This window comes from Equus quagga, chromosome 15 (assembly GCF_021613505.1).
Source record: "Equus quagga isolate Etosha38 chromosome 15, UCLA_HA_Equagga_1.0, whole genome shotgun sequence".
In the NCBI taxonomy this organism is placed as follows: domain Eukaryota; kingdom Metazoa; phylum Chordata; class Mammalia; order Perissodactyla; family Equidae; genus Equus; species Equus quagga.
Window position 1 is genome coordinate 88,963,017 of NC_060281.1, and position 12,950 is coordinate 88,975,966.

At 46.4% G+C, this 12,950-nt stretch overlaps 2 gene segments (V, D, J or C); both read right to left on the reverse strand.

Annotated features, from left to right (window-relative positions):
• Window positions 1-804: 804 nt before the first annotated feature.
• On the reverse strand, window positions 805-1,321 carry LOC124227175 (immunoglobulin lambda variable 3-19-like). The segment is given in 2 exon segments: window positions 805-1,127; window positions 1,276-1,321. Coding segments are annotated over 2 exon segments (369 nt in total).
• A 5,239-nt stretch (window positions 1,322-6,560) lies between these two features.
• LOC124227176 (immunoglobulin lambda variable 4-3-like) lies at window positions 6,561-10,210 on the reverse strand. The segment is given in 2 exon segments: window positions 6,561-6,880; window positions 10,126-10,210. Coding segments are annotated over 2 exon segments (405 nt in total).
• Window positions 10,211-12,950: the final 2,740 nt, after the last annotated feature.

The window sequence follows — 12,950 nt, forward strand, 5'->3', positions numbered from 1 at the left end:
TTTCTCTTTGGCTCCCTGGAAGCACACTGTGACATGGAGGATTGCATTCAGCAGGGATTTGAGGTGATCTCTCTGGAACAAAGCATGTAGACAAGGCTGGGCAGACATGCAAAGTGCTGGCAAATGAGGACTCAGCTGGGAGTCCCTGGAAAGTTATCCTGAACTGAGGCAGGACCTTGGGGTCTCTGCATCAGGCAGACATTGGACCAAAGTGACACAGAGAGGAACAAAAGCTTGGGGAAGGCAATTCTCTGCAGATAAAGGTGTTTCCTAGTGAGGGCACAGCTCTGAACATCTAGGGCTCCCAGCAGTGTTGGGTGGGTTTGTGAGTACTGAAAAGGGGATCTAGGCAGACAGTACATTGTCCATTACCTTAGTTTTCTTCCTTCAGAGGCCCAGGCTGTCATGGGAGTCATGGACTTCAGAGGACCTACTGACCTTGGAATTTCTGGGCACTAACCCAGGAGAAGTGGAGCAATATATAGTCCAGTTACTCCCATAAGGAAATACACACATAAGGACCAAGACAAATAAAGACCATACATTTTTCTCACTCTGTCTCACCACCTAGGACCTCTGTCCCCAGTTCACAGCCTTGCCCAGAAAACAGCAGAACAACCTGGTCCTACCAGTCCTGATCCATCCTCCACAGAGCCTGCCTGGAGGGCTGGGAGGAGAGGGCAGCCTGGGGATCTCAGAGCTGGTGACCTGGGCCAGACCTGCTCATGGCTTTGTCTACAGTCCTCCTGCAGCTAAAGGAGAGTGTGACACAGAAAGGGAAAGGGTTTTTGTCTCATTTCCCCATTAGCCTTTGACACTGTGAGCTTCATAACTATAATAATCTTTTCCTGAGTGACAGTAATAGTCAGCCTCGTCCTCGGCCTGGGCTCCGCGGATGGTCAGGGTGGCTGTGTTCCCTGATTGGGAGCTGGAGAATCTGTCAGGGATCCCTGAGGCCCGGTTGTTACTACCATAGATGACAAGCACAGGAGCCTGGCCTGGCTTCTGATGGTACCAGCTCGCATAACTGTTTCTTAAGCTGTCTCCCTGGCAGGTGATGGTGGCTGTCTGTGCCAAGGCCACAGACACTGCAGATGGTTGTGTCAGCTCAGAAGAGGCCACAGAACCTGCAAAAGTGGAGAACAGAGGTGAGTGTGAGGATGAAGGTCTCATTCCCAGAGGGCATGCACCCTGAATCTTCCCCTCTGCAGAGCTGAAGGTCAGTGCCAGGCTGCTCCCTGGTTATTTTGGGGGTCGTGCCCTGAGGGGCAGCACCTGTGCAGAGAATGAGGAGAGGGAGCAGGAGAGGGGTTCAGGCCATGATGGAGATGCCCCAGAGCTCTGCCTCTGAGTCTAAAGCTGGGGATGTGCCTCAGGGATTCTCTTATTCTCTAAAGAAATGCAAATCCACTTCCTCCCTTTGAGGCCTTCTTGCCTGTCTCCCTTCTGAGCAAAAAACGGCTCAGCTTTAAGGAACCTATGAAAGTGAGTCCTATTCTCAAGGCCTGTCCCTGAGCACTCAGAGCTCCCTCTGATGTTGAGTGAGAAAGTGCTGACCCCTGCCCCCAGCACATGCACACACACCTCAGTCTGTGACCTGGGCTTCCTCTCTGGGCTTGGGGAGAAGCCCTCAGTCAAGCTCTAGAGATGGGTCATCCAGGGGGGTGGGCTTGGCAATGATGAAGCAAGAGCTTGTAGGGACAGTGGTCATGCTGTTGTATGAGAGGCCAGAATTCATGATCAGATACAGAGAAATTGCTCATTTACCTCTCAGGAAAGCTTCTTCTATGTTTTAGAAAAAAATAGGAGACATTTTAGGATCTAAGGCTAGTTAAGAATTCCTTGATGATGCCAGAAGCCTGAGTCATAAAAGGAAGATTAATACACTGAACTTCATCAACATTAATATCTTTTGCTTTGTGAAACTTTCTAAAAAGGATAAAAAAAACAAGTAGTAGAGAAAAATATTTGCAAACCACATATCCAATGAACAACTAATGTCTAGAGTTTATCAAAACTCTCAAAACTAAGCAGTAAAAATAACATTGATGCAGAAAATGGGCAACGAACAAGAACAAACATTTCAGCAAGGGGTGGAGAGACGGCAAAGAGCACATGAAACATGTTCCCCACCACAACTAGAAGGACCACAACTAAAATATACAACTATATACTGGGGGGATGTGGGGAGAAAAATCAGAAAAACAAAACAAACAAACAAACAAAACATGTTCCTCATTAGCCATGAGGGAAATGCACCTGAAAACCACAAGGAGATATCCCCTACTTCCCTATCAGAACGGCTGCAATAAAAATATTGACAATTCTACATGCTGCAAGAATGTGAAGAAACTGGACCACTCATGCTGGCTGCTGAGAATGTGAAATGATACAGCAAGTCTGGAAAAGAGATGGCAGCTTCTTTCAAAACTAAAATTGTGGTTACCATACAAGCCAGCAATTATACACTTGGCCATTTATTTCAGAAAAACGAAAACTTATGTTCACAGAGAAACTATACACAGATGTTCATACAACTTTTTGCATAGTAGCCCCAAAGCAAGAACAATGCAGATCTCCTTCGAAGAGTGGATGGATAAATAGGCTTTATTATACTGGGTCCACAGAATACTACTGGGCAACCAAAAGGAAGAAACTCTTAATGCACACAACGATGCTATGAATGTACAGCCGATAATGCAGAGTGAAAAACGCCAAATCCAAAAGGCTACATACTACAGTATTCTATTTTTTATTTCTCTATATAATTTCTGAAAAGACAAAATTTTAGAAATGGAGAGTCAATTAGTGGATGCCAGGGGTTAGGGACAGTGAAGGGCACATCAGAGATGAGATGGATGTTGTCATAAAAGGTCATCACAAGCGATCCCTGTGGAGATGCAGTTGTTTTGTGTCTTGACTGTGGTGGTGGACATACAGACCTACTCATGGGGTAAAATCACATCCATCTAAAGACACACACCCAAGTGAGTATGAGTCACCCGGGAAATCTGAATTTGAAAAAGGAAAAGACTTTGATCAAACTTGTCACCAAACAAAATACATAGATGACAAATAAACACCTGAAAAGATGCTCAACATCACACATCACTCAGAAAATGAAAATTAAAAATGTAATGAGATATCACTACAGCTATATTAACATGGCTTTAAAACCCTGACAGTCTAGTGTTAATGAGGATGTGAAACAACTGGAAGTCTCATAAATGCCTGATATTAATGAAAATGCAAAATCAGGCATCCACGTTGTAAAACAGTTTGGTAGTTTCTGAGAAAGTTCAGCATATGTCTACCATACGATCCAGAAATTCCATTCCCAGGGATCTGCTCAAGCATCATGAAGACTTATGTCCACACAAAAACCTATAACAAATGTTATATTTGAAATTACCAAAGAGTGAAAGCTGGAAACAACCAAAATCTTGCTTCTCTGGGGATGGATAAACAAACTGTGGTTCACCCATGCAAACTAATTCTACCCACAATGAAAACAGAATCAACTACTAACAGACAACAACATAGACGCATCTCAAATGCATTGTGCCAAGTGAAAGAAGCCAGAACCAAAAGGCTACCAGGTATGATCCCATCTTTATGATGTTTTTTCAAAGACTCAACTATCAGGACAGAAAACACATCATGAGTTGTGGAGTGGAGGGTGGAGGGAGGGTGTGAATACCAAGGGGTCTTGGGAATTTATGGACAACAATTGAACGTTAAATGTCATGATTATGGAAGTGCTTACACATCTGTACACATTTATGAAAACTTACAAAACTGTTCACTAAAAAGGGTGAATTTTAGTGTATGTAAATTATAACTCAATAAAAGAAAAAATTAATTGTGTCAGGGGAACTTTCCCAGGAGTCAACTCTCACTGAGAGATTAGTGTGCAGGAGTCTAGGTGAACCAGAGAGCACACCCCAGGACAGTAAGGCACGAAGGGAACAGACATGGGCAGAGATGGATGTTGATCTATAAACTGGTCATAGCCAGACCTACAGTAGAACTTACAGGACTCTGGTGCCTGGCATGCTTGTCAGATGCTACTAAACAGGATGGGGACCCTGCCTCTATCCCACCACATGCACAGGTCACTAGATAAAAGCTGCCACCAGGAAGGGAGGTGTCCCCATTCTGCCAGCTCTTTTCAGTAGAATCAAGCCCTGGAGCTATGGCTTCTGACACCACAGCTTCTGGGAAATGACTTCGCCCTGAGGGGAAGGACCAGGATTCAGGTTATCACAGCACTCCTAGGAGCATTACAGACACAAACTATAGGTTTTGCTATTATGACCGTTAAGGAATGAAGACCTACTCACACACACACAAAATGGACGGAAAATGAAAATGAGAAAAGATATAAAAGGAACAGCACAGGATAAAGCAATGTTGAAAGAATTAAATAGGAGTTGACTAATGAGAGAAATTCAGAGACACAGATAGAAACAGACGGAGACATTGATTGAGAGATGCAAGAGGAGCCAGAGGGGAAGGACCCCTCCTCCAGCACACTCTCACTCTGGCCCACCTACCTGGCCTCCCCTGTCACACTCACAGCCACATCAGCTCCACCACATGTCCACGTGCAGGTCCTATGACCTGTTTCAGCTGCTCCCTTGACTGACTTGTAAATAGCTCCTCAGACTTTAGAGATTCTACAACTGTGACAATGAAACTACTTGGTGTGTATCCTTAAGACTCTACTAAGGCCACAGCAACAAGTACTTTTGACATAAAGTGTTACCCCTGGTCTCAGGATCACCTGGCATCTGTGATGCCAAGTGCAATTGTGTGAACAACCTGGGAAGGGATACTAGTCCATCATACCGTTCATTGTCACTTTCACATGACAAGTGCTGACAGTGTCCTCTGATGAGACCCTGACACTATCATAACCTTGATCCCAAGAAATGGCCTCTAACGGGCCCTTTGTCATTCTCTGACAAGGCTTTGTAGTGGCAGATTCCTCACTGCTTGGTCACCACATCAACGCAACAGGGGATGGTCTTTATCTACCTTTCTTTTCTATTATGTGTCACCATGTCCAGCACCCTTTCCCTCTGTCTGTCCATAAGAGCCTACTGATGACCTTTGTCCAAGTTGTTAGCACAAGGCCCAGGTAGACATGGATGTGGTATGGTCTACACTGGGGTTTGGATTTATTTCCCTACAGTCCCCCTGATTCCCTTTCCTACAGTGTAAGCAGTGGAGGAAATCCCCACTGGAGGAACCCATGAGAGGCCTTGTTGGGGACAAAGTCAGTGCAAGCCTTTGTAGAGATAAACTCTTTACCAGAGTGGTGAGGATGAGAGATGGCCCTGAATTCTGGTCATTCGGCCAAGAAGAGACTAACACATGTCACTGGAGGCCTGAGCACTGTTGTCTATCACTCTTTCTTCTCCAGCACCCCTTGTCCACTCCCTCCCCGGGAGACCAGCTATCTCTTACCTTCCTGCCTGCTTGGGAGTCATCCAGGCCACAGGCAGCTTGTGGACCTTCCATCTCAGAGCTCAGACATGGGGGATGACCCGCCTGATTTTCTGGGGCTCAGCTCCAATATCCCACCTGATCTTGCTCACGTCAGTGCCCAGGGACCAGGTTTACTTTGTCAATATAGTTGCTCCATGTTGACACAGGTGTGAGTGTGTGTGAAAGATGCACGTCTTCAGATTATGGAGAAACTATGGAGAAAATCAGGACATGCAGGAAACCTGTTCTCCCCCAGTGCATTTGAGGTGGATCACCCACTGGACTGAGACTCATGGGAGTCAATACATGTTCCCCCTCAGTGTCGCCCATTCCCCATGCTCTGCTGCTTTCTGAGTGCACGTAGTCCTGCTCTGTCCCTGGAAAAGTCCTGTGGGAAGGATGAGGAGCCATTCTTGGTACCACATGCTGAGAATCTACCACAACTGGAGAAGCTCAAGTCACACTCCATGTTGGTCCATCCACAGACCTCCTAACATGCGTCTGCTTCCCTACTGGACCCCAGCTCAGCAGCTGCCATGGAGTTCAGGTCTGTCTGTCCTGCATCTACAGAGGTCCAAATAATTCCTGTTGAACCATTAACCCTGACAGGAGTCCTGCCTACACCATGGTGCATCGGGAGTCCAGACTTTAGCTGCAGATGACTTCCATGGTAACAGCTGGAAAACTGAGCTTTCTGTCACTTCCCTGAGCAGAGGCAGGTGATAGTGCACTGGGCCTGATGGTTCTTTGTGACACAGTCATCTCAGCCAAGCCTCTCTCTCAGAGTCATTTTCCTGCCTGGGTTGCTCTGTCTCTAAGATCATTGTCCCCACAGGCCTGTGGTGGAAGAAACAGATATCCAGTTGTCAATGAACTAAGTTTTGACTTGCATCGGTATCTTCTTAGTGGTGTCTCAGGGAGAAGGTAGAGAATGACTGATTTTACAAAGGAAAGAGTCAAGCGACTCAGGGTCCTGGAAAGGAACAAGGAGAAGCTCACCATGAGTCCCCATGGGGAAAAGGGAGGCGAAGGCTGGCCTCTCTTCTCTTTGTCTGCTTCACTGTGCCTTACCCGCCCTGTCCATCAACTGTACAGCTCTCACGACAATGATACTCAGCCTCCTCCACAGATTGAATGTTGGAGATGGATAAGTATGGGTCAGCCACAGAACTGGAGCCCAAGAAGAGGTCAGGAATCCAGTCCTTCTTACTGTGGCTCCCATCACTGTTAACCTTCGTGACATACCCAAGGGTCTTCCCTGGGCTGTTGATACAGTGGATGGAGTAAGTGCTGTGCTCACTGCTCAGGGTACAGGTGAGCTTGGCTGAGGCTTCAAGGGAGGAATATGCAGATGGGGGCTGGGTCAGCACAGGCAGAGCACAGAGACCTGGAAACAGAAAATATCAGAATGATGCCGAATGCACCAAGACTGGACAGACATCCATGGGGAAAGTACTTGGAGAGAAATGAAAGGGAAGGAGACCCTTGAGTGTTCTGGAACACTCTTACCTGTGGAGAAAATGTGGGGCACGAGGTAGAAGGGAACTCAGTCCTTGGTGAGGGGCTTCCAGGTGCTCTGCCCTGAGTCTACCCAGCTGGACCAGCCTGTCCAAGTTCCAATCTTATCCTCTCTTCTTGCAGCTCAAGAAAGGAGGAGCATTGAGTACACATCTAATCTCCATTCACTCTGTCTGAGCTCTTGTCTGAGTTCTGAGCCTAAGGACCTCCCACTGCTAATTTCCTGAGGTCAGAAGGGCCAGGTGTGGGTTTCAGAGTTGGGAGTTGATTCTACCAAATAGAAGTGACTGTAAAGGAAGTGATAATCATGCCCTCTGCACTTGAGCACTACCGAGGGGACATGGACCTACTAGGGTCCCCAAACAAAGACCCACAGCGTCCCCTGGTTCCCCTCAGACTGAATGTCATCCTACATGTACAACTAGTTCAACAGAATGACTATTTCTGAGCCCTCAGTAGATGCCAGACCCTTGCAGAGTGTTTACATGCACTCCCTCCACCAGACATCACAATAACCCATGAGCAGCCCTCTGCTTAAGGTCAATCTCTCCCCTAGTCTGATAAGGAGGGGGTCATCATTGTGAGGTTACTCACTTCCCCAAGGTCCCACAGACAGTGATGAGTGAGTCAAGATTCCAATCCAGGGGCCGGCCTGGTGGCCCAGCAGTTAAGTTTGCATGTTCTACTTTGGTGGCCCGGGGTTCGCTGGTTTGGATCCCGGGTGTGGACAGGTCACCGCTTGGCAAGCCATGCTGTGGTAGGCGTCCCATAAAGTGGAGGAAGATGGGCACGGATGTTACCTCAGGGCCAGCATTCCTCGGCAAAAAGAGGAGGATTAGTGGCAGATGTTAGCTCAGGGCTAATCTTCCTCAAAAATAAAAAAAGAAAAAGGATTCCAATCCAGGAGACTCACCTCAGAGCCTGACTTTTCAGATTCACCTCAGAGCCTCCCTGCCTGCCCCTCAATATGCTCCATATCCAACTGGTCCCTCATCCCGGCCCTCCTGGGCCCTCCTGACAACACCTCTTTTCTGTGTTCAAGTGCTCCCTCTTCCCTGGGACTCTTCTGAAGAGCGCTCTTCATAGTGTTAGAATCTGTGAGTCCCAGTGAAACATGGTCTCTCTGTGCATAGAGGTGGGGACACTCCCTCTGCTGCCTCCACAGCAGCAGGACTTGAGGGAATTCAGATACCTGGTTGGGTCCTCGAGTCAGGCTCAACCCCTGACAAGTTAGGATCAGTGTTCCTTTTATAACATGGTCAAGGCCATTGAGTTTGGACAACTCTCAAAGTAGGAACAGAAACTTTTTAATTTTGTAAACTTGATTGTCAAGATTCATTTTTCACCTAATATCCTGAATATATTTGTTCCAAATCTAGTACTGCTAAAGATGTGATGACGCTAATTCACTGACAAAATGCTGGGGACATTGTACATGGAGATAATGTGTGAAGCCCTGTGCTGATACACGTGCACAGACAGGAGACCCCATGTGCTCACTACTCAGAGTTTGGCCTGAAGAGATCACCGAAGATGAGACGAGGGCCACATGCCTCAGACGCACACACCACTGTTCCCACTGAGTGTATTACACACAGCTCCTCTCCACCCTCCCACCTGGATGCCTCCACTCCTCACACTTCACACATCAGAGACTCCCCTGTGGGGCCTTGCTGTGCACTCCTGCAGGCCAGTTCTGACACCTTTGCTTCTAGATCTCATTCCAACATGGGAGGGAACTTGTTAGTACCATCCTGGGGAGAATTGACCTTCATAAAAGTGATCTGTGCTTGTGAATTAGGCAGCTATATCTCTTTGTGAAAAACACCAGATCATTCAAGTTCAAGAAACTATTTCTTATGATCAGCCTTCCTATGTACAAAACATATCTTTATGAATTGACATGAGGTTTACAGAAATTATCTCCCCACTGAAAGAGAAACTTGCAGCAGTATTTATTTAAAAATTCACAGACTATTGCCCTTCATTACACTAACTAATTAGGAAAATGTGTGTTGATGGCTCATTTCCATCTTTAAAATTGTAGTTCTGTTTAATATGCTGTCTTTGAGAACAGTGTGGACACGTTATAAAAGCTACTTTATTTCTAGGCAGTCTCAATATTCCTGGTTTGGGAGGAGAGTGGAACAGCCATTCCTCCCTTTGAAACCCTGAGTCATGGGACTCTCCAATGCCCCCTGGTGGCTGTGAGGAGATACCGCAGGGACAGTTGCCCCAAGGAAACCTCATCCATCTAATCTGCTCTGTCTAAATGGTGTCCACAAGCCTCATGAAGCTGCTCATGAAGAGCATAAAATGTGGGTAGTACCACAAGAGATATGCTATAGTTCTAAAATACCCACCAGATCTCAATGACTTTGTATAAAAATAATGCAAAATATTTCAATGTTTTTATATTGAATTCCTATTGAAATGGCATTATTTAAACTAAGTGAGCTAAACAAAATGCATGATGTAAAACGATTCCACCTTTTTCTCCTCATTTTTTAAATATGGTTACTGGAAATTTTCAATTACATATGTAGTTCAAGTTTTACTTCTATTGGATAGGGCTGCACAGCAAAGTCACAATATCAGCCATTCCCTTTTGAAACGGAAGAGAGAACTTTTTGGCACCTTCAGGAGAGGCCGCATCTTAGCTTTGAAAGCACAATCAGAGACCACAGGATGGTGGTGAAGACCAGGGACTCTGGGGTGAGAAGACTTGGGTGTGCTGCTGTGTCAGCCACTTTCTAGTTCTGACCTCAGGCAGGTTGCTCACCCCTCCACGCCTCAGCTTCCCCATCTGTAAAATGGGGTGATGATGAGAATGCTTGACAGTACAGTATTTGTGAGTAAACAAATTAAAATATGATGTGCATTTGAAGGTGTTTTATACATATTAGGCACACATGAATGTTTCCTCCTGCTCCTATTAATATTCTTAGTCCTTATTCTTATAAATAATATAAAGCCAAAACAGTGGAAAGAAGAAAGTTGGGGAACCAAAAATTCTTGCATTGTGGATTGGTTACATTTCCTGGAAACGTGAAAATACACACTCACATACACAAGCACACAAGCTCAGAAATGAATGCCCTTTGCACAGATCACCAGAGGGGACATCCTCCCAGATCCCAGTCCTGATCACCAGATCTTTGGACAGAGGAATGTGGTCCTGGTTCTCCAAAAGAGACATCACGAGATGTCCCAGCAGAACTACAGCAGAACTGCTTTATGCTTGTCCAGATCTTTGACGCGTGTCCTCTCATCACCGTTGTCTCACTAGAGAAGCTCTGCTTGTGACTCCTCATTCGGGGAGGTGGTACCTAGTTCTGCAGAAACTGCAAACCTGGACTGCACACGTTGATGTCCGTGTGTCTCCTCTGACCAGTCCACAGAGGGCAGCATGCAGGCCTGGGTTGTGTTAACTCAAAAAGCAATTCACCAGTTATTGTACCTCAAAATCAGTTTATTTGGGAATAGCCAAAAGAATTCCAATTCTGGATATGAATACTATGGCAAAAGATAAGCGAATTGAGAAGAGAAAGGAGGAGAGGTGGTTTTATAGAGGAAAAGGGGGAGGAGTGAGAGGCTGTTCTTAATGAAAGTCCACTGGGGGAAAGTAACAGTCCAGAGTGGCAACAGATTCTCATTGGCTGCGCTGTTGCCAGTTGGGGAGAGAAATCTTCCTTCAGCAGTAGAGTAGTTGTACTTCCTGTTGGAGATGCAGGCACCTCTCTTCCTGTTTGGAGTAATTGATGAGGTATGATAGGGCATGAGAGCCCCCACTATAGGCCTTCCCACATCCTTTTTAGTTGAAGTCTGTTTTATTATTTTACTCAAGGAGCAGATGAGGACTGACAGGCCTCAGGGCTGGGCTGGTATCACTGAGGGGAAGGGAAACTGGGCAGAGAGAACAGGGGCTCCTCACACTTATCCCTCGTGTCAGTCCAGAGAGCACAGCAGGAGTTTACCAGGCTATCAGGGATTCCATGTCTACAGCAGAGCAGAGCTGGCTCAGGAGAAACAGGACCTAAAGTTGAAGGAGAAGCAGATCAGCTTGATATCCCAGGGACTCTGCCAGAAGGCAGTTGCCAATGAACCCCCACACTGAAAAAAATGGAGTTCTTGTCTCACTTGTGGCCAGACTGGGAGGCTGTGGAAGCCATCCTTGTCACGTCACAGATATGATCACTGTGGATGGAGCCTTGGACAACAGGCTAAAGATATTAGTCATTTAGGAAACAGTCAGGGTCGTTTTGGACTGTCAGTTTATGCCCTACATGAATCCCTGAGAGCAGGCTGGTGCACCTACAACCTGCAGAACTCTGAACCTATAATCATACCCAAAAGGAAGGGAGAGCTCAACCATGGAGAAACACTGTTCTGAGCTGAATTGTGTCTCCTCTAGAATACGCGTATTGAAGTTCTAACCCCTGTACATCTGAATGAGATGTAACTGGATATAGGACCATTGCAGATGTAATTAGTTAATTTAAGATGAGACCATACTAGAGTAGGGTAGACATTTAATCCAATTTGACAGGTTTCCTCTAAAAGGTGGGAATTTGGTGACACTTACAGCATATTCAGATGGAAGCAGAATCTACATGCAAGGAAACCAATGATTGCCAGCAAACAACTAGAAGCTAAAAGAGAGTCATGAAGCAGGTTCTCCTTCATAGCCCACGAGAAAACCAACCTTGTAACACCTTGATCTCAGACTTTTAACCTTAGAACTGTGAGACAGTAAACCTCTATTGTCAGCTCCCAGTATGTGGTGCTCTGTGACAGTCACCCTAGCAAACTAACTCAGTCCCCCAGAACCCTGCTTTCAGGGCCTCAGCAGCAAGGCTGGGATCCTCAAAACTGCACTATCTCTATGATCACAACTCCCTGGCAGGGTCTTCCTGCCAAGTGCTTTCCTCCCCTATTGTGTCCTTTCTCCTCCCTGGAGCCTGTCTCAAGTCCCCAGGCAGCACAGTCTCTCCTGGACTTAAGACTCCTCTTTCCCCATTGCTTCCCCTCTGTGACCACAGCAGGAGCAATGTACCTGGGTCCAGAGCCTTGTCTTGCCCCACAAGAACATTCTGTACTTTCCCACATGAGTTTTGACCATCACCGTAAATACTCAGAGCCACTACCTTGTTGGTCCCTGTGCACAATCTCTCCTCACAGAACTGAGTCTAAGCATCACAGAGGTATAAATGAGATATGACATGTGCTAAGAACTACATCAGAGGGAAATACAGTGTCCTGTGAGAACATTCAGCAAAATCATATCACTTAGTTTTTATGTCATGGATGGCCTCCTTGAGGATGATACTTTTAAACAGAACCTAAAAGTGTAATTTGTCTTAATTTAGTACGTTTCAGTGCCTCTTGGAAGTGCTGATAGTGGGAAAGGAGCTGAAAAAAGCCATGAGGTGGAGAAAGGGATTTATGAGGAGGAGCGAGTCTTCTTTAGTGGTAGGATCCATGGCTCCATCAGGGCTCCAAGGCTGCTGGTGGCAGACAAAGCCTGAGCCAACAAGGGGTAGAAGAACTCCCCAAGATCTGTGTCCTTGGGTAACAGGCAAGTCAGGCCAGAGACAACATCCCCACACTCCTCTCCATGGAAATGGAAAGAGAAGATATCTATGAAAACCTGGACAGTGTGGCAGGCTCACTTCCCATAATAGCTTGGACAACAGAAGCTAGAGGCAAGGTCTCAAGGTGACATCCCTGCACTGTCCCAGCCTGGTCTCTGAGCCATCTGGACCTTGTCTATACCTGCCTTTCCTGAGCAGATCATGTGGGTGTCTGAGTGCACAGACCACAGGCAGGACAGATACCTTGTTCCCAAGTGGCCTTAATGAGCTGCTGCTGCAAAGGATATACTTTGCCAAGTTGTGGGAGAAAAAGGGGGCTTGATTTCTTTAGCTTTGAACTTAGAA